The following is a 25,181-nucleotide window of genomic DNA, read 5'->3' on the forward strand; positions in this document are numbered from 1 at the left end:
TTGGTTACAATCAGAACTTAAATCAAACTATGCTGCAACCTGTTTTTCACAAACAAGTATGTAATTGCTGAATCGAGAATGTTGTAGACAATAAAGAAAAATACCCTAATAATAAGAATACACTTGAGTGTATGGTACAAATTGGCTCACAGTAATACATGACCCCAGGCCTCTGGCAGCCCAGAAATCAATATGATAGTACCTTAGCCTGCAAAAATCAAGGCAGCCCAAACAGACGTGAATTTAAAGCAGAAGGAGTTAGCAAAATACTCCTTCAGCTCAGTTGTCAAGACAAGCCAAGAACCCCCTCGGGTTATAGCTGTCCATGGATTTTCAGTGTTCAGCATGCTCGTGCCCTATGAATGAGAGGTGCAGCCATACAGCCACTGCCTGTCCACACAGACACAAGTAGTAGCAGTACTACCCCGGCAACGGGAACTGTTTTGCTCTTTGTAGACCTAGAAGAAACACTGATAACAGACAACAGAAGCTGCATGCCAGGCAGGATGTCTGCTGTTCAAATGCAATTACTTCCAGTTTTTGAAATGGCTCTTCAGTTGGTTTTATTTATGCCACCAGCTTTCTCGGCTGCACGACCTTGCATTTTGTTCCCTTATTTTTACTGTTGTTTGCTAGGAAGAGCTATCCTTTAATATCGAACACCTTAAAGCAGAAACTATTTTCTGTAAAGAAGATGCACCAAAATAACCACTGAGAGACTAGCTCCAGCAGTCACAAAGAAATGCTCAATTTATGAGTTTTAAGGGGCATGTATCTTTGTTTACAATGAACAGATCTCATCAGCAGAGCTCAGGATTTTGTTCACGTAGGAGTGCTTCAACCTGCCTAAAGCAAAGGACAATATGAAAGGCCAGTACAACTGAAAATCGTACTCTGATACACTGCTGCAAATTTTACCTCGATCTCTTCAGAGAATCAAACAACAGGAATAGGGCAAACCAGCAGATTTTGATTTCTAGGTTGTGTGTCACAGGGCAGAGATCCACGGCATGATAATCTGCTCCACTCCTATCTCACAAAGAACAGCTGTACATGTTAGCTCAAACTACGTAGAGGAGGTAGAGACTCAAACATGACCTTCAGCATCCACTATTTATTGCACTGTCATTACTTGCATGGACACTGCACTGCTTCTTACCCATTTTGTTCACTCCCTACTTTAAAGGCTTTTACAACTTCCTCTGAGGAAGCGTTGTTTGACAGCACAAGTAACTAAAGGAAAAGTCCAGAAACACTTCAAATCAATGATGGAGAATGTTGGGCTAGCAAAAGCAAGCAGAGTTTGCGTCAGGCTAGGCTTCAACACTGTAGGTAGGTACTTTATTTTTAGACTGGTTTTTGTTGAGAGAGACAAATTTACTGCAAATCCTAGTGGCTCAAGAAAACTTTACAGAGAAGGAACTCACCTTCATCACTGCCTCTAATAGGCTGGTGTTTCTGTGCTCTGTCATCATTTACGTTGAACAGCTGCAGAAGAACTTTGTGCTGAAAATGAATCATCAGAATTCATATTAATGCAAAAAGAAACATTACAGGGTAGACATGAACGAAAAAGATCTCATCAATGACAGGAAAAAGAGCAGCAATGCAAAATTTGACATTTAATGTTAAAAGCTGTTTCTTAATGTGTTGTTTTAATATATCCATGATCAGTAAAGAGAAGATGCTTATGGATTTGCTATGCTAAAGCTTTTTCTTCAGACAAATAAATTGTCTTACCTTCTTTTGTGATGCTTTAGGTTCTTCAGAACTAAAAAAAGGTAAAGCAAAGAATATATAATTAAATATTACCTGGAAGACTTTGTGTACAAAGTCAACTATAGAACATGCACCACTTGTCAAGCTACAATATCAACATATGCTTATATATGAAATATATATGTGTGCATATACAAAAGGAAGACTAGATAATACCGTAGTTAATCTATGACCAAGGCAGGGATAATACTACACAAAGTTCACGTAAGCATGAAATAAGCATCCAGTTCAGTGTCAGTAGTGTGTACATAATTTCTTATTCCTTCTGTCAACCTTTAATGAGAGTTTGATGTTTGCAAGAATGATGTGGAAGCAGAGGGCCATCAACATTCATCCAAACAAGCCTGCATGCAAACATTCACTCTTGTCTGCCCGAGTGCCATTCATACAAAAGATTTTTAATAGCTATAACCAACAAATTTTCTTCGCCCATTTACCGAGAAAAAGAGGGGGGAAGGAAAGAAGCAAATCTGTGCTTACACTTGCTTTACAATTTTCTCTAGCTCTGGAAGTTGCTCCTTTAGTGCTGTAATCATTCTAGTATCATCTGATACAGATACATAAAATTCCTGTAAATGACACAGAACAGTTTTTAAATGAGCAGTACTCAGGAGAGAGGATTATGAGATGGCATCTGATAGTTTAATGATTATAAAGAACGATAATCTGCACCAAGGAACACATGCTGAGCCCAACCCTCTATTACTTCTACTTGTTTACCTCCAGCTGATATAAAGCAAGAGTTACACAGGCAGAAGGGAAGCTTGATGAGGCTTCTTAGCTCACTGTGTAACCACTGACTGCTTGAGCAAGAACTGCATTTGCAGATTATCAAAGATAATGACTGTAAAGCTCACAAATAATCTGGCTTGATAGGGTTTTTTTACCCACTGCTGTTGAAGTCCTTAGTGGTTCATTTGCTATGGATTTGTTGGCCTTCAGCTACTCCAGTCCACTACAACATTACCCTCCTGTAAATCCTACTCAGATCTCTTCCTGTCACATCTATCTAAAACTGACCCAAAGTAGGATATAGGTGCTGGCAGCTAGCAATTGTTCTTCAGCTTTAATGTATGGACTAACGAAAGACATTATATCTACATCTGGAGTTTGCTGTCATGAAAATCTTTCCCATATGAAGTTGCTATATGCTTGTCACACTTAAGGCCCCTCTCTATTTCTTTCTGCTAACTCTCATCTTGGATTCAGTTTTAAGTTCTTGGGACAAGGACTTCCATTCAGTCAGTAATACATGGGATTGTGACCTATAAACACAATATATAATAATAATAGCAATCAAAACTACTTACCCTGAGATACTTACCCAGTGCATCTTATCTTAGAAATACAACAATACAGCACATACCACAAAGACCTTATAACCCATGTCTGAGCAATTACATTATTTTAAGGGATCAGAAGGGTTCCGAAGACAAAGATCTTAAGTTCCAATAGCTGCAGCACAACCTTCACTCAAATGAAAAGGATTTTTGGTTTCACAGAGTGAGAACTCTCAACTCCTTCCTGGCACACATCAGGTAGGCATAAACTTCCCCCTGGTTCAACCTGTAAAGCCCTTGAGCTATTCAAAAGAAAATACTAAAAAACCCAAATTCATCTATTGCTAAAAAGAACTCTACCCATGCAGTGCTTTGAAAGGGATCTGCAACTCCAGCAGATATTTTCGGAGGTCCAGAGGTTCACAATGTGGTACAAGCACTGTTGTAGTGTGTACACTGTGCAGCTAAAACCCAGAAAACAGAATTACGAGATTGCATTTTGAAACAACCCACTTCTTTTTAGTTCATAACAGAATTCTACAGCTTATCTTGCTTGGTAGGTACTTTTCAGTACATGACACAATTCCTTTATACCTCCAAAAAGGCCATTGCTGCTTCATCTTCTTGTAGTAAATCTCCATATAAAGCAGCCCACTGCAGAACCAGTCGAATGACTCGCCTTTTATTGTTGAGAGCATAATCCATTTTCTCCTGCTCTGTACCCTGGGAAGGCTGGGCATGATAAGTGACACAGTGTCAAGGAAAACTTTCAGTGATTGAAGATATCAAAAAAACCAGTATGAATTCACAAACAGCCGACTTCCAACAAACCATTTTCATGGTGTTCAAACATAACTTTCCAATATATACTTTCGATTTCTGACTGCCATTAGCATAAAGGCTTGTGAACCTTTCACAAAAGTAAAAAGACGGTGAATTCTCTGAAGAGCACAGGAATGATCACAATCCCACCACACAGATGGCTGCTGTAGAGGATCAGAACAGAAATGACACTTGGAACAATAGACAAGAGAGACCGAAGGAGGATACTTCTCCTTATCCCTCTTTGGAGACAGCTGAAGAAAAAGAAAAATACCACTTTGTATTTATTAACAATTCCAGTCTTCCATTAGTGAGGAAAACTACTGGAATGAACCATCAGTATTATTCCTTTTATTTTTAGAAGTTACTGTAACCCAAGGTGAACCTCAGTTCATTATGGTAGAGGGACCTGGAGGTTTACAGCCTAGGTTGATGTAGGGTAAAATAGTAAATTCTGTAGTAGCCTCATTTTGCATATGAGGACACCAGAAGTTTCCAGTCTATTCAAGAAAGAGAATATGGGACACAATAGTTTGTGATAGTTATTTTGTGAAAAACAGCAAGAAAAAATGGGAAACATTTCATTGATTTTTTTTCATGATGAAGTGTCAATGTTACAAAAATACGCAAAAATAACACAAAGCCCAAAAGTAACATTTATTGAAAGGAAGAAACCAAGAAAAAAGTGAAGGCACAGTGGACAATAAACAGGATATGACAATTTGTGCCTATTTCTCACTGATCAGAGCTCATCAATATATAAATATAAAACATAAAACTGTTTACAATATAAAATTGTTTCTCAACAACTGCTGTCTGAATATGAAGTAAGCACATAATCAGTGTAGTTACACCTTCAAATTTTCTTCCCAGATACCAAAATTCTGATTCTGGATTGTCATGAATAATACCATTCCCAACTGTATCGTAATGATTAATGTTAAAATACTGATATTCTTTCACTCACAGTGATATCCAGCATCCTTTCAAGATGCTCTTTCAGTTGGTCTAATAAAAGATTTTAAAAGTTTAATGAGAGAATTAAAATATTAATTAGAAATAAAAAATACCTAAGATATTTTGCTTAAGCTTCTCATTGGAAGCTAACAAATGCTAACATACTTTACACTAACAAAATATAATGGGAAACAGTATCTATTAATTCACAATTCCCAAATGACCCGCCTGCCTAAAACCCCTGCAGAGATTTGACACACTACCAGGGTTACTGGGGCACTCACTTGACTGACAAACATTCAGAAATCTGAATTTTAATTTCATTCAGAAAGATTTAAAATGACAAGGGAGCTAAACATGTCAGTACATTTATGTCAGTAAATAAGCCAAAAGATCATAAGAGGTAAATAATAATTGTAAGCTGTGCATTGCCATGTGTCAGGGAACAAATTTAATATTCTACTAAGTCATTTTTCTCGTGCCAATTTTACCTTTCAAATATCGTAATTATTCCATGTATTTTTACTTTTTTATTAACTGACTCACCACAAGCACTGGTAATTTTTCTGTATTTTTACTGCTCATTTATATTAATTCCTCTTTTATGATTTTATCACAGGGAAAGTCAGTAAAGGGTTCTCCCATTTTTATGAGACCTACAGGATGCAGCTTCACTGCAGGCTGCCATCAGAAATGAAATATCATGTGTACTTGCAACAAGCGTCAGATAACTGTAAAATGTTCATCAACATCAACGTAGTTAGCCTTCAATAGATATACTTTTAATTATATCTAGCATACACTAGGAAATAGAAGCAATTCTGAAGTCTGTTCTTCCCTGTGTGGGAACACTTAACCATATCAGGACCGGTGCAAAATCAGCACACATTACTACAGCAGAACGCAAACTATTTTGCCAGCATGATGGTAAAGAAGGTTCACAAAACATTCACGCAGAAACACGCTAAACGACTACCAGCTACAGAGAGCAAAAGAGGAGTTTATACTTCCTAAGTATTCAGACAGCAGTCCCTTAAAGATGCACACCTGTGCGCATGCTCCCACCCCTGCACTATCCAAAGCGCACTTTGGAGGTGCTACTCTATTTCAAGTCTTCATTTGGGCTTTGTCCTGTCTCCCTCTGACAAGCTGTAGGTATGACAATTTGTCCATTTCCACCTCTGTGAAGGAGAATGGGAAACAGGGGCCTTGGTCCAACACAAGGGAGCAAGCCCTTTGCTTCCCTATAAAACATAAGTATGTGATTTTTTTTTAATATTGCAGGATCCATGCATTTCAACAACTAAGAAGAGTGGTGTGCCAAGGGACAGCGCAGTTCAAGAATCTGCAGCAAGCAATACTCTTACTTAGCCAAAATGGTGCACTCATCCACTCCTTTTAAGATTAAAGAACTTACAGATGATAAAATGCTGCTGTAAAAGAAGGGAAACCTTAATTCATTTATACCCCATACTATGCTTGAAAGTGTTACAGCGGTTTAGCTCTACCCATACTTGCATGCTGCCTGCTGAAATAGTATCCTAAGTGGGTGCAGGAAAATAGACTTGTACCCATCCAAAACTGGGAGCTGGAGCCAAAGCGGTCTCTGACTGAATCACCTTTCTTCTTTTTCTGTTTTCATTTCCTCACTGAGCATAAATAATCTCTCCTTTGTCTCACAGCACTGTCAAACATTTTTGTAGAGTGATTTTGCTCAAAAAAGATGAACTTTGCTAGCCACTTTTCAAGTCTAACAATACATTTTAATGGTACAATGAATGGAACACATTTTGATTTTCCATATTCAGAATGGACCAAATAATCCAGCTCTACGGAAAAGCTAACAGTAAAGGAGAGGGATATCAGCTACTTCCAGCCCTCCTCTTCCTCTCTGAGAATAATTAGCATGATGCCTGCCATGACCCACTTAAGACCGTGGTCTTAGCCTCCTCTCCAGTGTGGATTTCTTCACAAGTGAATATATCTACATAAGTGACACTATCGCTTTGATCTTCAGAAAAGCTTTTCCACTATGAAAAATGAGGTAAATTTTACCTTGTCTGATTTTCCCGGTTATTGGATATCAGAGGTATATAACTAAGGATAGACAAGCCTGATGGTCTCAAATGGACTGATGAATAATACGAACTAAAAAATCAGATACGCACACATCCCTCTCTCATAAAAAGTGCTGTCCTTTTCTTCCCCTCACAAAGCTGTCAGCAATGGCATTTCATAATACTTTTGATATCCAAAACTATGGGGTTTTGGAAAATTTGTTTGTTTCAGGTATACAAACAATTTTCTGCAGAGCAGTTTTATGGGTCCAAAGGTTTCCAAAACAATTACTGTCCTTACTAGGAGTAACACAAATGGTTTCTCAAGCTTGCCAGACAAGGACACGATGCTCTATTCTATGGTTTCAGGGTCTTAGCTTTCCTAGTTGTCACTCGCCCCGCTGAGCTTCAAGGAAAGCACACTTTCACACCAATCTGATTCAAAAAAAATAAACAGGGAATTGAAGTTATTATACCCTGTCAGAATTCTGTAAGAGAAAACATTATATGTTTATTTAATGCTCCCAGACACTTGATAGCTTCAAGTCACCATGCACAAGGAAAATTCTCAGCGTCCAACAGCTCCCTGAACTAAATGACCTGCCAATAACTGACTGATGGACATTTCACAGACTCCTTCCATAAAACATGCAGACAGAACAAGAATTACCTCCAATTCTTGATGCTCTCCACTGTTTTTATTTCCTAGGTATTCACATGCAATTGAAGAATCTTGCTGTTCATTAACGTTTCCTGTAGACTATTAGTATAGATGATTACTATGACTTTTATTCATAACTATTATGACAAGACCTAGGAACTACTTACTCATTATTCTACTAGTTTAGGCACCCTTTTGCTTGAGGCAGTTTGTATCTTGTAATAAAGAGGACCACTGAAGTAATGAAAACAATGATCCTAGTTAAAATCTAGATGCTGTAGCTCAGGAAAAAAAACCCAAGAAAGACTTAGGAAACAAGAAAGGTAATATAAGCTTTCATGTAACTTCACTTATCTGGTGGAGGAATGGTACATTTATTGCTCTTGGAGCAGTAATCAACAACATTAGGGAAAGATACAGCTTTCATACTCAGGGACCGTATGCCATCATAGGTATGCACCATCCATTTCAGAGTTGTTGAGCTGTTTAGTCACACGCTTAGAACCTACCCACAAGGCACAGCCTCCATGAAATGTGATGTACTTCTTGAGAGAGAGAAGCTTCAGTCTCACCTCCAACAGCAATAGCTCTTAAAGGGATGTAACTTTTCCCTTACAAAAGGATATTGTGCCATCAAGGCTGGGCAGAGCTGAGTATTTGGCATAAAAACACAGTGCATCATAATAAAATCATTTAAACCAGAATCTGTGAAAAGAGAAGAAAGAAAACAGTCAGTTAAGCCCCTGCAATCAGCTTGCAGGTCACAGGGATGAGTTTTCTCACAACTAAAATATCTTATGAGCCCTCTGCCGACAATAAAGGGGTCTTTTTGCACTTCGTATGCATCAAGTATGAAAATGGGGAATGAACACATATGAGCTGAAATATGAAGCTTTTATTCTTGTCTGCATGAATTTTATTGCTCTTACATTAACAGGCATTTGCCTGTATCAAAGGGAAATTTGGCACAGCAGAAAACCCCCACTGTCTGTGCTAATATGAAGTTTTTTTATATACTTCTGTGCAGGTGTAGAGATCCTAGCATAAGAAGAATCAGGCTTGCCACATCAGGGACTCAAGAAGTGGGTCCCGTTTGGCTTTAGGGAGCTACAATGCCAGACAGCACATTTAGTGTATGCTACGTGAGAGAAGGCAAATAATTTAATTCTTTGCTGATTTCTGGTGTAAAATCCCAGTTTATCTTATCTTTGTATTTGTGACAAGAAGGATTTATAAAGCCTGGCTACAGAGGCCAGAATAAGTTTGGTGCTAAGAATAAACTTTATTTTACTTTCAAACTGTCTTATATGGAATCACTGAGAAATGATAAACAAAATACCATAGGATATCATTTCTACAGTGGAACTTTTTGAGATAAGAGTAACATTTTAAAATCCAGTAAGTAAGAGATGTCAGAAAAAATACGGTGAGAATAACTGTGTGATGTAATATTACATCATTTCTTCCACTGTAATTCATACATGAAAATATCTCTCAGTTGACACAACTCACTTCTGAGAGTGGGTCTTTTCCTTCGCGTAATATCCAAAGCAAAGTGGATTTTAACTGCTCTTAAATTAAAGGAATGCATAAACTAAAAATTCAAATTTCCAGCACTCTGAGTTTCTATATCCTAAAAATAGCTTTGTTTGTGAATTGTGACATTTTGTATCCCATTGAGATATAAATATAATCTTGTCAGAGGAGGTTTTGGGGAAAAGTTTTAAAAGATTTAAAAAATAATTAATTTCAGAACTATATATAATACCTGCATACTATGAATGGTAAACCTGTGATTATATACTTGCAGGCTTAAGAAATAATATTCTGCTTGCAATCCTAATAAACAGGTATTGATTACAAAGATAATTTTTATTCACAGGAGTGGTTAAAACACACATCATAAAAGTATTTCTGCAGTCTTTCAATTCTTTCACTATTTATGGACCACTATACAGGTTTCTCAAATACTATGAGGTCAGTAAGAGATTAACTAGATTTAATAACACCTTTGAATATATACTTAGACATTTGCAATGTAAAAAGAACTTGCTAAAGTGATACTACGTGCCTTAATAAAAAAGTCTCTGCATTACTTCACCATAATGAGGAGGAATATTTTGTGCCTGACTCTTTAAAAATTGAAATGCTTGCTAATAGTAAATCAGCAAACATCTATATCCTTAGATGTAAATTCTCTGTTCTCTTTACACCAATGAAAAGTGGCCTATTGAATGCAGCTGCAGCAACCTGCATGCTTGCGACCTGGCCCATGGTGCACTGAGTTCTTCTATTTTGTGTAACAATTCTTCTTTCCCTGTACATGGGAAAGCATTACAAACAAGTAATTTAAATTGTGAGACTTTAAATGCAACATGGATATAAAAATTTAGGAATACTTATGCTAACATCATGCAATGGCTGGTGATAACCAAGGTAGTTCACAGCATTAAGTGACATCCAGAACAAGAAGAATGAGTATTGCTATCATTGGGTAGTAACGCATGCTCTGGCCTGGTTTTATACTTGTGAGTAATTAAAGTAATGAATAGTGGTCTGGCACCTTTTGAGATTTTGCTCTTCTACTCTGAACCAAAAGTACAAATACAATAGAGCGGGCTAGGAGTGGATCGTTATGTTTAATTTTGGACTTCCTAGGTTTTCTCAGAGTTGTTTCAGAGCAGTAGTTAGTTTTTATTCTAGAAAAAAACTAACAGTAGCTGCTTTTCAAAGCATCACATTGTGGTGTTCCCTAAGCAAGACCACCTTATGCCATAACAACACAGCCTTTGTCATGTAGCTACCTGTTGCTTCATTTAAAGTAGTTTCAAGGCGCATAGTTTCTAGAAAGTGCTCTAAAATTTTCTCTGGAGTTCCTGACATCACAATATACCTGAAAGAGGGAAAGAAGCAGTTAGTGTCTCAGAGAACAGTTCATCTAGAAACAGCTGTGTACCAATGAGAAGATCAGGACTGGTGAGTGCCAAATACCTGCTCTGACCAGAATCTCTGTGTGGCTTAGGACAAAACCACTCATAGCATTGCTGGCTTCCTTCCTGTAAAATGGGAGCAATAACACTCTCCACCCTACCCAGGGAGTATAAGATGACAGACGGCCCACTCCCTATACTCCAGTATAACAGTTACACCACATTCCGTAGAGCATCACTAGTGCAAACCTGGAGAAGTGAAATCAGAAGTGCTTCTCCAACAAGAATAAATATGTCAGTAATGACAACAATTCACATTCATGAGAAAGTCTTAACACACTTAGTGCGTGCATGAAATGAGAACTGGTGTGTATCAGTGCCAGAGCAAGGAAATGGGTTTTCTCCTGCATCACTGACACGTACTGGTCGGAGAAGAAGGGAGCACAAAGTGAAACAGGACACTTCATCTTCAAATCTGTGCAATGCTTAGATGGCTGAAGTAAGTAAGTTTTTTCAGTTGGATAAACTTAGGATTGTACCATTTCCTGGAGTAAATTTAGGGAGATAGAGAACTAGTGCAATAGTCAGGTTTTTCTGCTTCACACAAAAACACTGTCAAGATTTAAAGTACCAGCAGAATATCATAGGATACTGCTAAATTCGTCCTGTCATCTTTTTTTTCTTTCCTCGTAGATTGGATTTTTTTAATCTTTCCCTCCATTCTTTCAATCTTTGCATCTTTTTTTCATTTTTTTGGAATCCAACTGATAAAGTATGAAACTTAAAAAAAAAAAAAAGTAGAAAGAAAAAAACCCGAGAAGTGAAGATACTCTGCTCCTGCTGAGAAATAAGTGGTGGAGCTGAGCTCCTGGGAGCTCCTCCTCACTTTGAGCACTGACCGTCACAGTTCTTTTACCTGCCAACTCCTTTGGAAGAACTGTATTGATGTCCCAAGAACACAAACACTTGTTAAGCCAGTGCACATTCTCACAGAGCTACTAACCAAGTATCTAAGCGAGTGAAGCAGAGAAATCACAGGTTGCTGTACTCTGAATATGAAAGTGAAAATGAACAGTGAAGTGACTTGCAGGGCTGCTGAATTCATCCTGCATGAGTGTGATCACCCATAAAGAGTCAGATCTTGGCAGTGAGAGCTTCAGAGCTAGTCCTTCGAAGCAAAACTGTCACTGTTTGAAAGTATGGCTCAGGGAGCTATGTAGGAGCTATGCCTCCTCAGTAGAGGAAGCAGTAGAATCCAAACTGCAACTGAGAGGATCTGCCCCGAAAGTGAAGGTTTCCCCAAAACTAAGGTGAAGAAAATTAGTTTCTTGGTCAACTGGAATCTCAGGGAACACCTTTGGGGTGCGGAACATTTCTCAGTGCAAATGCTACATACTTGCTTTGGGAGCAAAGCCCAAAGGGCAGCTCATCTGAGGAAACAGCAAAGGTCTAAGCTATCCAATTGAGGGCAAAGCAGCAGGCCTTTAAGGAGAGGTCCCTGTTGAACTTCTCTTTTGGCTACAGTGATTTTCAAAAGTACAGAACACACAACTAACACATTACAGCAACACACTCTGGAAATCGGAATACATCAGTAACTTTCTTTTGCGCTCTCAAACATAAATGTAGTCACTTTATTTACTAATAAAAGAAACAACAGATATATCATTTTCAAAACCCATGAACTCACTTCAGAAGACTTTAAACAATAAGACACTGCTAACACACTATTAACAAAGATATCTGGCTGTTGGCAAGCAGACAGTGAGCTTTCAACGTAGCTTTCTCTTTTGTGTAGCTTTGTCTATTTGCCATTGTTAGCAGTATAAGCTCCCTTGCTGTCACATTAGTAGTACCCAAAAGCTGACCAAATGCATAAAATATTTACGGAAATGAAATTCTGAGCTTTGCATGGAAGTATTTCTGGGAAACAAGATCTAAAATACAGCCTAACTTAACCAGGGACCACATATGTCTCTAGCTGTTTTTATCACATTCTGAACAAGAAAATGTTAAATAATACAAATAATGCTGGTGCAAAGAGTTTGCAAGGAAAGTAGTGTTTGAAATATGTTTAAATGAAACTTCCGACTTTGAAAGCACAAAGAACCTATCAGATCCAAGGAAATGAATTTAAATCTATGACCAAGCTGATGTGCATTGCAGCTGCTGATGCAAATCCACTGGCTGCGCTCAAGTTCCACTCTTTTCAACAAAGAAAATTTGGTGTAAGAGTACACATTTTCCTGGTAGTATAGTTTGTTTTTCTAATAGATCAAGTGAAAGATGAAATGGCAGTTTCTGAAATTTGTGAAATGTGTATATAAAGTACAAGGAATGGTTTCTTTGACCTGTCATAGATCTTTACAAGTCTTTATATTCAATCCTGTAGATAAAATAGGCATATAGAATCCCAGATCAGATAAAAATGTACCCAAAATATCTCATAGTAAATTAGGTCTTTCTTTGAAAGAAAGTATGGTCCAGGGTAAAGGATTCAGAACATCTCAGTGCTTATTTTGTTGGAGTTGTTTGAGTGCTTTTGAAGAAAATTGTGCATCCATTTCCAAATAACACATTTACAAAGCCTTTAGGGGTTTTACCAACATTTGGAATGACAATAGCTTCATTCTACTTTTATCACAGTGGTATCTAAACAGAATTGTACTTTTTCCCTTTCAGTAGGAAAGTAAAGAAAATATAATGAATATTGTTATTACGGTGCAAACCTATTCTGTAAGAGAAGCTGTGTGACTTCCATTGCACGAGATCTTTGTTTCGTATATAAATTGCACCTACCAAACTCTTATTAGAATCCAGAGCTCAAAATCCAAGGTGAAAATATCTGTACTTAACAATAAAACAATGTATTTTCCTCACGTCTTTTACACAGTAGTTCAGCTTAATAGGGTTTCAGCATTCTCCATGTGCAGTCTATTTACATGAGATAAGTATTTACAGTGAGATTTTTAGAGAATTATTGTGCAAAGACACAGAACTGGTGTGCTGCTGGAAACAGATGTATTATCCAGTATGGGGCATGTGATCAGCAAAAATTTATATGCACTGCATTCTTCCATAGAAAGAAGGAACGTGCTATTGTTTGCATAATAATACCATATGAAAAGGTTAATCACTGTCTGACATTTGCACTATTGAATGAAAACATACTTATGCTGAGGCTGTGAATTTCCATGGTTAGAAACTCTGTTTCCTGCTGGGATCTTCTCCAACACCAAGACATCTTGGTCATGTTCTTTGAGTCTTACTGTATTTGCTTCCACATCCTGCAAGACAAGTTACTTTTAATAAAGTAATTGCACCTGATTTAGCTGATTATTTACTCTGAAGAAGTGCATGGCTTTCAAACGCAAAAGACTCTGGGTTTGGTTCTTTCCCCCTGTATTTACCTATATTTATTCTACTCTTTTTCAAAGGCAGAATCAGGAGGGAAACACTGGCACTGGGGGAGGGGGCGGAGAATTGTGGGAGGGACTACAGCAAGAACATGTGAAAAATCTCTGGCTAAGAAAAACGAAAAAAAGTTTGCAAAAGAACAGTGTCCCCCTGAACCTTTCCACATGTAATGTAATCTCATTTTTTCTAGCACAGTACTCTTTCTGGACTCGTTTTATTTAAACTGGGTACGTATACATTTGAATAAAGGACAATACAGGTTCTGACTTCCTATACTGTGAAAGATCCCAAACCAGCCTGTATTTACAGGATTACAGTTGGACTTTGGAACATATTTGTCCTAATGCATGTAACTGTCAAATTAGCCTAGAAATACCTTTCTAGATGTCTCTGACAAAGGCATCTGTGTGTTTACCTGTAGCTTATTTAATTTGCCACTTAATTCTGCCTTGAATATATTGAGTTTAAGGTACCTGGCACTGACCTATCTGGGAGAACGGATGACCTTATTTCATTCAATATTTGGATGGAAGATCATCCAGAAATCCTGGACAGCATAAGGCAAAACTTAGCACTTGGCAAATTCTAGACCACAAAAATGTGAGAAACAAAAGATTCCATTTGGTCCCATTTCCTTGGCCAAGGTAGGAACAGCAAAAGAGAAAAATTGATTCATATATTCTTGATTTTCTAGACTGCCACACCTCTGTTCTTCAATCATGGACACTTCAAACAAGGTTATCGATACCAATATATCCACAGAAATAAGACAGACTCTAGAAAAATTTTCAAGTTCTGATATCACACTGTTGGGGTGGCCCTTCCCACTCTTACCCTAAGGATCCTGTTGAAGTCCTCCTTGTCTACTCTCAAGAAGTGGCAGTTGTCTTCACGCAGAACAATGGATGCTGCTCTGGGAGCATCATTCACAAGTGCTAACTTGCCAAAATCATCTCCTTCGTGTAGAGTACATACCACACCCTGCACAGAGCAAAACATTTACATGCAGAAACCCATCATTACTTGGGATTCTATTGAAAGTCCTTCTACGAACACCGGACTTCACAATCAAATACCAAAACAAGTCTACTTGGCAGGAAATCAACACCCAAAATAATGACTAGGAAACAATACTTGATAGCTGGTTATTACTATTACTAAAGAAAGGCAAGAATAGAAAAGAATTGGCTTGTTCTCTGAAATCACATTCATCTTGAAAGACTCTTCTAGCCCTGCTGAAGATAGAAAGTTGTTGAGTTGTTTGCTTTTTATTTATAGAGGCCCAAATAAAATAAGTTTGCACAAATAACACATAACACCACATCCTCAGCTTGTGCAAATCAGCAGTGCTCCATTACTCCAATTTTTAATAACAAAGGATCAGGCCCACCCAGTGATGTAAAAAATGTAGCTAAATATGGTTACTTAGGAACAGACCTGGCTTCAGGGCCCCTATGCATTTTAGTGAAATGCTCAGAACTCAGAATGAAGGATTCTCAGTCACTGAATGAGAAATCAATAGAGAAGTAGGGGGTTTTAAAGACTCAGGGGATTGCTGTATACTAAAGCCTTAATTTTTGCCTTGAAAAATCTCTCTCACAAACAGGAAACTTAACAGAGATGCTTTTCAGTCTACACCTTAACTAAAATGACGAGCTGGCATAAATTTGGGAGGAAGTTCATCCAACCTGAGAACCACTAGTCACCAAGCAGTACTTCTGTCAGACATGCCTGACATGTATGAGAAAAGTTAGTCACAGAAATGCAAGAGAAGATAATATGGGTGGTAAAGGGACAGGGCAAAAACTCCCATGAGACGGAAGTCTAGTAATTCACTGAATTTCAGCAAATGACTTTGTCCTAAATATACTGATGTAACTCTGCTGAATTATTTTCAGAAAGTGTGTAATATATCCCAGAATTATAGAGCAATCTACTGGCAGTGTAATCAGTGAAACCATGATTATTTCTTAATAAAATTACGTTCAGTTTGTTTCTTCAGAAAAAAGCAATTTTGCTCTAAATTAAACTGTGTTTCTTTAAAGTTGACTCTTACAATTTCAATGATAAGTATCATATAAAAAGGCTTCAGAAAAAGAAAAAAATACCTTGCCATAAATGACTACGTTTACTGATCCCTTTAGGATAATGTACCAAGAAGTACCTTCTTCTCCCTGATTAAATACTACAAGAGAGAGAAAAGATTTTATGGTGAGAATACAGTTATTCAAAATATAAATGGGCTGGATTCTGCACTCAATAAAATTCAAGGTAACTCTACTGCAGTCACATTAATGTCTACCTTAAAAAAGGGCATGCTATGATTTTAAAAGCAACTGCCTTCATATTTTAGGAAAAAAATCTCACATGTATATAGCAGTTATTTTATTACACTGAACTGCAAGTTACTTCTGTTTTCCATGACTATTGCAAAAACTACTTTATTGATACACATCAGGCTAACAATTACTAATCAACACATAGATTTGGATCCCACCAATCGTACCATGTTCTAGTCAAATTCTCTACTAGTTGTGAATTTGACACTCAGTCACGAAAACTTTTCAGTATAAACAGATCTGAGTAATCTAAAATTTTAAATCCTTTATTTTGTGCAGCAATACTTCTTTAATACAATGATAATATTAAATTGCATTTTAAATAGAGATTGGTCCAACTCCAAATTCTAGATAAAACCCACCCTAATTGTAGGCAATATACACAGCCAACCAAGGACATAGAATTAATTTTGTTACTGTCCTTGCAGTTGGCAACAGACTAAGCCAACATCTATTACCCTAGATTTCAAACACCGACTGCCAGGTCAAATTTGAAGAGTGCATCCAAGTTTTCTTCTTATTAGTTAAACATTAAGAATTTAAATATTCATGCCACAGATGAGAAATAATACCTGGTAGGACATCATTTACTTACAGACTGTTCCTGCTTTGGGATGTGACTCAAAAATGAGGACACCCGCTAATTCACGCTTTACCTTAAAAAAACAGAGAGAGAAATTAGAGTTTTTATATGCATTTTATTCTTCCTGGTGAGAGGACGTCACATAATACACTGTTTTCCTTCCCTCTGCATCATTCAGAACTCATTCAGATTCACACAACCAGACAATGGTCTGCTTCACTTCATGTCTCGCTTCCTACTGATTGGCTTTACAGAACACGAGCCTCTACATTTCTCGGCTCCAATGGCTCAGACAATGGGATTTTTAAGATACAGATCTCCATGTCTTTCCTCATGCGAATACATGAAAACACCCTTAACAACTAACATTAACATGATGGAAAATTTCAAATGGTAATAGCTAATCTATTACAGAAGATAGCTAGCAATTGTCAATTACTCACGGGGGTCTAAGTGTACTCTCTTCTTCCATAAGAAATCAGTACCCTTCCCCCTACTGGTGTAAGTCTGACCACTTCTGTTGTGCCAAGCTATGAGGCACGGCCATCTGGACCTGCTGAGGCTCCTCTCCACATGACAGCTTCCTGGGCAAAATGTCCAGCTCACTACCTCATCCAGGAACTGGAGAATGTAACACTGTCCTTGGTGTGAGCCTGCTCCTTGCTGGGTTTCTATTGCTCCAGTGTGATTAACTCGTGACTGGCAGGGTAGTTGCCTCCAGTGAGACACTGTTTACAACTGCTCTTTTTCACTGTAAACACTCTCGGCATTGCTGTCACAAAACAGAAGAAGCACTGGCAACCTCATGTTATCCTGAGTTTTCCTATGTGCTTTATGTCTCTCCGTACAACTGCAAGTCTCCAAGGATTTCCAGGCCAATTTCCAAGAAGCAGGATTCTCATTTTCAGAGAACGTCAGCTGGTGACAATCCATGTTTCAGAGGTACTATCTTGTAACTTAACTGTGTCAAATACAGATCAAAAGCTGGCTCGAACATACATTTGGGCACGGGAACAGGCTGCCCGGGGAGGTGGTTGAGTCACCTTCCCTGGAGGTGTTTAAGGCACAGGTGGATGAGGTGCTGAAGGGCATGGTTTAGTGATGGATTGGAATGGTTGGACTTGATGATCCAGTGGTCTTTTCCAACCTGGTGATTCTATGATTCTATTATTCTATGATACGTAGTAAAGTATTTTCACATCAATCTCCCAGTTGTTTAAGTTGAAAACATTTTCAGGCCATGAAGAAAAACTTGGGGAGGAACTCCCAAATTCAGGACACAATCCAGGTGAGAGTTCGGTGGCTGCATCTCCTAAGACAGGTGGACAAATTCAGGCTCTGATGTCCTAAACAAAACCACCAAAGCTTTGCTCAGGCACCAAGCATAAACACATCATACCACACTAGCCATCTCTCCCAGAACTCTTTCCTGACAGCCAATTCAAAGCACTCCCTGTTTGCAGTCTGGAGTAAAAAAGGGATAAACAGAGGTGTTTGGACAGGTTTTTCTAGTACACTGACCAGTGAATGCACTCACAGACCTGTAATTTCTGTAAGAATTGGCTCACTGAACTTTTTTATAACCTCTGCCAGAAGGTGATGATGCTTTCACAAGGACTGGAAATAAAACCCCATTAGCACTGTTCTGCACAGTGTAGAGCACGCTCCTATCTAGGTATGCCCTCAGATGTCTTCTAAGTTGCTTTGGCCATTTGCCTCTGCAATGAATGAATCCTCTTCACCAAGCCAAGAATTTTATTTGCTTTCAACACTGTATTATATAATTGTTTACCATTCATACATTAACTTCACAGGCTTCTCTAGCAAGAATTAGTTCACCACCATGCATCTTCAGTTTTATTCATTTTACTTCCTGCTGCTCGTGGCATATCTAGAAACCATATAACTTTAGGAATTATGCTTTGCTTAAAAAGAATAAACATTCCATTTGCTTTCAAGTTGACTGACCATTAATATTCTGGTTCATAGGAGAAATGATGTCTGTTGCTCTTCTGAATATTTCCTCTAAGCTAGTCATGGTTTCCATCCTCTGCTTTAGTTCATGCTGCATGTAATAGTCTGGCATTTCCAAATTATTACTAAAAACATGGAATCAACTGCATTTCTTCAAAATGCCAAGTATTTTGTGCAGTTTGTTTCATTTCCCATACTTGTTCTGTATGCTATTTCATGTGAATTCTGATCTAAAGCCCGAAATTCTCCTGAGCTGGAAATATTTTGTGTTTCAGATTTTTTTGTTCTGGGTTATGTCTGTAGTTATCAAGAGTGTTCTCTGTTCCCTCTCAGTACCTGTCTATCTTGGGTAGCTTCTTTTGTTTGATTTGAATGGGGTTATTTCTGGATCTTACAGAAGTCTTTCTTTAAATATTTTTTTCCCACATTCCAGAGATGCTTAAGGATTTCAGCTGGCGCGTCCCTCTTAGTTCAGTTACCAACTCTGGATGCATATTCTTTTTGAAAAACATTGCTCAGGTGTTATATGTTTGCTTGAAGTACTATCTTCCTGTAACACAGCTTCATAATTAGCTGCATTTGTTGAAATTAGCTGAGAATTACTGAAAACATCAAAAGCTTCTGAAGAAGCTATTGTCAAACATAGATCTACTTTCTAACCTGCTTCCTTTTTCTGAAAGCACCGCATCTAGCTGCCACCAAGTAAACTGTTATTTACATTGTTTCAGTTGCCTACACAGTGTATCAATGATGGTGAGACTTTAAATAGTTGCATTCTTTCCTCCAGATATTTTCTCCAAGTCATTTATTCTCAGCTCTCTGCACTGTTCTTGCCCACTCAGAGAGAAGATGTCTGATGAGGTTTCCTGCACTCAATGACCAAATTTCAAGTACATCTTTCAGCACTGTGTAATTCCTTCTCCTATCTGGTTCAAGACAAGACTTCTTATAATTCAAAAATCAGGCATCTATTCCATAAAATTCAGTAGTGCCAAAGGCCCAGGTGTCAGATCGGACTGCATGAATTCATTTAAACTCAAATATGGACCCAGACAGAGGCATCCGTGCCAAGTGAGTAAACTAGGATCTGTGCAGAAACACGTGAAGAGAATTATATATGATATGCAAAGGACAACCTACATCTGGCTGCTTGGGTCATTCTTAGAGGTGGGGGTTACAGGCTCTCCAATTCTAATAAAGCACCAGAAGTCAAATTCAGCTTTCCTTTGGGTGATGAGTTATATCTTTAAAAATACTTACTGTGGTAGAAAGATGAGATAAGGCCTTAATGTGAAGAAGTTCTTCATATATAATTTCTAAGTCATCTACAGTTCTCTGGCCAGGACTATAGATAGAAGATAAAAAGCACAGCAAAATGCAATAAATGTCCAAAATAAATGCTTCAGGTACGTACAAAACCACACAAAATGCTGCTGCACTGTCTGCTGAAGGGTATATCCTCACTATACAGAGACTGGACAATGGTTCTGGCTGGAGGACTAAAACACATAAAGAATGGAAGCACTATGAAACTACCTGAATGATACTGAGCAGCAGCCATGGCAACCACCTTAGAGGGACCCTGGCTAATCAGCTTTCCTGATGAAATCAAGTGTTCTATATGTAAAACAGTCAGATAAATCAGAAATGTTACACGAAGATCTGCTCCTTTCAGAAGAGCTCCTGAGTGTGGGAGCCTGCACTATTTTCCACATGCAGCACTAATTAGTTGTAGCAAACAGACAGTAGTAGTGGTTCATAAAGGAATGCATGAATTTCTGCTGAACAAATTGGAAGAGGCAGCAGTGCAACTTGGAGGACAGTAAATGACTGCTGTTGAGTTAATTCTTAGTGCTGTTATTTAGCCACAAAGGTAAATAAGAACCAGTTAGTAGTTTCAACTTCCCTCACTGAAAAATACAAGAAGCTGTCATTAATAAAGACATGTGGTGATGAAGGAATAATCCTCCTATGGCAGCACAACAAGGAATGAGGCTGCCACTGTGACTGAAATAATTGCATTTCTATAGTCTACACACTGGATAAATTTCTGATTGCTAAAAAAGGACACAAATGGTCTGAGGACTGCACTGCGTCAGAGACGTTTTGGAGGATCTAATAAATAGTACCCATGAGAAGGAGCCATAGGAGTTTGTGAGCAACTCCTAAACTTTTTCCCACTCACAAGTCTCCCTTCAGTTAAAGTGTCTAACGGAACTTTATTTTCTAAAAGGACAAATCATCCTGTGATATAATTTCAGACAGAATATTGGAGTTACTTACACACAGAGAAAGAATCCCTTGAAGCATTATCCAAAGTTACTCTTTAAGGACTAAGTGCTTTCAAACAATATGTTTTAAAGCAGAATATAAGTAATGAAATCAATAAGCCAAGAACAGAAGAAAAGAGCAACCTAGTCATAAGAAGGATGAGAGGATAAACTTAAGATTTAAGGAAATGGGATATAGGAAGTTCAGTCCATGAGAGGAAGTTTCAAAGGAGAAGGTTTACATGCTCACGTGAAGAACAGGCTAGTGCACAGTTTCAAGCCAAATCCCAACGTGTGGTGTCACAAGAATTAACAGCACAGTTGAATCTTTGGAATCAGGAAAGTCATATAAAGAAATATAGTGCTCTCCAGGTTTTTCTGCCTGAATCTCTTGGTTCAACAGTCTGTCTAAATCAAGTCTGTGGTAGAAGGAGTAACCAGCAATCATGTCACTCTGGAGTTATACTAAATCTTTTTTGCAAAATAAGTTTGATGGGGACTTCTTTTGGATGGAAGAAGTAGTGAAGAAGTCATAGAAAACCTAAAGGACAACTGACATCTCTGCTATGCAAGCTGTATTTTTTCACCTGTTCTTCACTTATCATTTACATGCATTTATTATTACTCTGATTAAAGATCCATTTAGACAAAAAAAGTCTTAGATGAAATTACTCTTTTCTCATATAGAATGGAATAAACCATTTGGTACTGCTATGCCCTCTAGTGTCTCAAAATACTCTTTACTATTTCTAAATCTAGCTCCTACTCTCAGTGATTTATGTCGGGCAGCAGCAGCTTAATCAAGAACATAATAAAGCTAAGACAGTACTATCTACCTTTCACTGGAGATTTAAGAAACTCAAGGTAAGGATTTTAACAAATAATACTTCCTAAAGGAAGTAACAACTTTAATTTTGCAACATGCTTGCAAAACCAGCAGGTAAAACCATAGCGTAACAAAATTTAAAAAATTCTACACAAAATTAAAATATAAAGGATGATTTCTTACTACAGTAAATCTCTATCATGACTAAAAGGGTACACTCTTCTTTCAGTATGTCCACTGGCTGCCTGTGTTAGCACATTGGAAGGACTGAATCTATAGTGGATATACCTAGCCTTTACCCAGGCTTCTGCAGACATCACGTGGAGAGATATTAGGCATCACTGCTTCTGTAAAACCTGTGTGGTGACCCACTGATGTTTTGAAGGATCCTGCTGTGTAAAGACCTAGTTTCTGCAGGGGACACATTCTAACAGCAATAGCTGGTTATAGGCAGGATAATAAATGGACTAGGTAGAAAATGAGGCTACACATTAATGGACAGGAGAGCTCAGGTGATATTAAGTGATCAATAAAAACTGTTCACTGTTTGGAGAATTTATCAAGGTCAGAGACACTGAGCTTCTCTGTGACTAGGATGTTGACGATAACAGAGTACTTCGCCACTGGTATACTGTATACAGGCAAGTAATATCATTAACTATTTAGCTAACCTGAAAATTCGCAGATAATAAGAACAAGGGAGAAGACCAGAGATCCCATAACATCGTAATTATACATCAAATAAGCATATATTTCTAGAGTACAAATTTTGTCTTCAAGTACCATAAAGAATATATAGGAGACATGAATAATATGCTTGCTACCTGTGTCTAAGTGTGAAAGTGAATGCCTGTTCACTTACTTTAGCACAAAAGCTAATTACATAAACTTTATACTTGTATCAGTAATCCTTGATTAACTCCATAAATACTGTTTACAACATATAATATCCCTAAACGTCAGTGAACTGATATGTGGAAAGCTAATTTGTATTTCCTGCCCCAGGAATAACACTTGATTTATTAAATGTTGCTGGCAGGAAATTCTACCAAGGACTATAGGACTTGATACAGTCTTTATGGAGAAATTCAGTATGGTTCTTAATGCTAACAGCTGGGTGGAAATTAAGAATTTTAAGAACAAGAGAATAAATATATCTTGCTTAATTTTCACAAGACTTTCAAGAAGTTATAGATTCTTAGCAATTTTTATGCATAGATATATATCTATAGTGTTGTTTACCATGTTTGGATTTGTTTTCACTTCCTCTCTCTAGCATCCTTTGCTCTTCTGCAAGTGACACTAAAAATTGATTACTAATCACATGTGGAATCAAACACTTTGTATGGAGAAAAAAAAATTGCTGAGTGAAGTCACTCAGAATATGTAACAGATTTATTGTTTCAGTCATACTCCTAACTTACTGTAGCCTAGACTATTAAAAAAGAATATAAGGCATAACATCATCCCAGTTAAATACTGTTGTCTGATGAATATCATTCTCCCTTTAAGAACCTCTGTTATTATTGTGTTTAGCTTTGTATTATAGCATCCTATTTAATTAGGGTTTACCATCAAGTTAGCTATACCTGAACAGTACTGAAATAAAATAAAAGTAACTAGCAAAATGTTTTCAGGATGTATTTTCATACTGAAGGTTTTTCTAGGGACTTGCTCAAGGTCTGCACCTGTGCTCCAGACATTATAAGGAGCAGATTGCTGTCTTTGCTACTTCATAAAAAGCTATTTTCACATTCACAGTGTATGTTTCTGAAGGAAAAAAAACACAGTTGCAACAAGAGCCTGCCAAAAATTTCCCTGAGCTCTATTCTGTTTTTTAAACTATAGAACATTCTTTCACAGTTTGACAGTTAAAATGCTGCAGTTAATGTAATAAACAGAGAATTTTTTAAGTTGGCTGTCAAAACAAGTGACATTTTTTGCTAGAGATTTTCAGATTTTGAACAATAGAAAGTACCTTTCAAAGCAACAGCTTCATTATACAATCAAATTTTCAAAGTAATCTTCTCATCAAAGAATATTGTCTTATTTCTTTCATGGTAATTATCTGAGTTCTGCAACCTCTCCGGAAATGGTGACTATTATAAAATGCAGCTGTGTTCATTTGAAAATTGTGGGTCCTGCTCAGGTCAGCTAGAGCCAGCGTCTCTGAAAATCCTGACAATTCTTGAACTTTTGGCAGCTGTTAACAGTGTCTAGTCAAAACTAGCAGGATTCTGAGGATTCAGCTGTGATACAGCTCAGCCCAGGGTGGATTTTCAACTAACAAAATCATAACGTATGTAAACTGAATACTGGAACAGTAGTTAATATGGTGCCTGGCAGTACAAGCTCGCTTCCATGAGCAAAGGGAAGCAAAACCAAGCACTTTCAGGGACAGGCATACAGAAAGATCTCAGATGGCTGTCGGTCTTGAGAAAACCTCTTCCCTGTCACTACACTGTAACAAAAATTTCATATGAATATTCTTTCAGGTGATGCCACACAAGGACCAAAACAGAGAGATCAACAGTGCTTTCCAAAGCATCATTTCAGCCTTTGAGCTCTCTGCAAGGAATGTGGATGATACTCAACGTTGATCCTGCCAGGGTAAACTTACACTGGCTGCTCTGGAAGTCATGATAAAAAGCAAATGTAGTAGGCAACCAAAAACCACGACAACTTAAGGAAGCAATTCTCCAAGAGCAGACCTGCTTAGTCAGCCTGAGGCAAAGGAGATGCAGGCTCACAGCACATGTAGCGCTGCTCATGCTTCCCTAATGACAGGAGTCTGCTCATGGGTGCAAGAAGCTCTCACTCTCCAATGGAGAATACACAGGACATGTGTGTGAGGAGAAAACACCTCACTTCCCTGACACCATAAGGGTTTATGGAAGCATCATGCTTCCAGTCTGCTTTGTCTATGGATTTTGTGTTATGGGGATTGAGTGCTCCTTTGCTTGCATTTGACTAGACCTCTAATAAACAGAGGAAAGAGAATTTATACTTTTAAAACAACTGCTGCGTGGTAGTATCATCTGTTTTTATCAGCACAGGTATCTTACGGCAATTTTTTGAAATTCAATGCTTTTAGCAAACTTTTGGAAAAGTGCTGTCTGAATGACCATACAATCTAAACAGAAAACATAGGAACAATAATGGAGCATGGAAAGGATACAGATGGAAACAGAACAGAAGCAAACTTTTCTATTAAGTAGATTAAAAACATTTTTTATATTAAAAAATGTTCACACACTGTAGACAGGGCCCAATTCTATCGCTTAGC

At 37.8% G+C, this 25,181-nt stretch overlaps 1 protein-coding gene across 2 annotated transcripts in view; it reads right to left on the minus strand.

The window, feature by feature from the left end:
• Positions 1 to 25,181, minus strand: part of RAPGEF4 (Rap guanine nucleotide exchange factor 4) — a 153,728-nt gene that overhangs the window by 27,991 nt on the left and 100,556 nt on the right. The window contains exons 11-21 of one of the 2 annotated variants that reach the window (XM_069861115.1): positions 20,060 to 20,144; positions 16,838 to 16,898; positions 16,012 to 16,088; positions 14,738 to 14,884; positions 13,658 to 13,773; positions 10,361 to 10,449; positions 8,183 to 8,261; positions 3,654 to 3,804; positions 2,260 to 2,348; positions 1,741 to 1,771; positions 1,428 to 1,506 (exon numbers count right to left, since the gene is read on the minus strand). In XM_069861115.1, coding sequence (XP_069717216.1) covers positions 1,428 to 1,506; positions 1,741 to 1,771; positions 2,260 to 2,348; positions 3,654 to 3,804; positions 8,183 to 8,261; positions 10,361 to 10,449; positions 13,658 to 13,773; positions 14,738 to 14,884; positions 16,012 to 16,088; positions 16,838 to 16,898; positions 20,060 to 20,144 — 1,004 coding nt within the window. Of the gene's footprint in view, positions 1 to 1,427; positions 1,507 to 1,740; positions 1,772 to 2,259; positions 2,349 to 3,653; positions 3,805 to 8,064; positions 8,262 to 10,360; positions 10,450 to 13,657; positions 13,774 to 14,737; positions 14,885 to 16,011; positions 16,089 to 16,837; positions 16,899 to 20,059; positions 20,145 to 25,181 lie in introns of those variants that run through there. The other variant, XM_069861114.1, reaches the window with a different exon arrangement.

The sequence above is a fragment of the Phaenicophaeus curvirostris genome, chromosome 7 (assembly GCF_032191515.1).
Source record: "Phaenicophaeus curvirostris isolate KB17595 chromosome 7, BPBGC_Pcur_1.0, whole genome shotgun sequence".
NCBI lineage: Eukaryota > Metazoa > Chordata > Aves > Cuculiformes > Cuculidae > Phaenicophaeus > Phaenicophaeus curvirostris.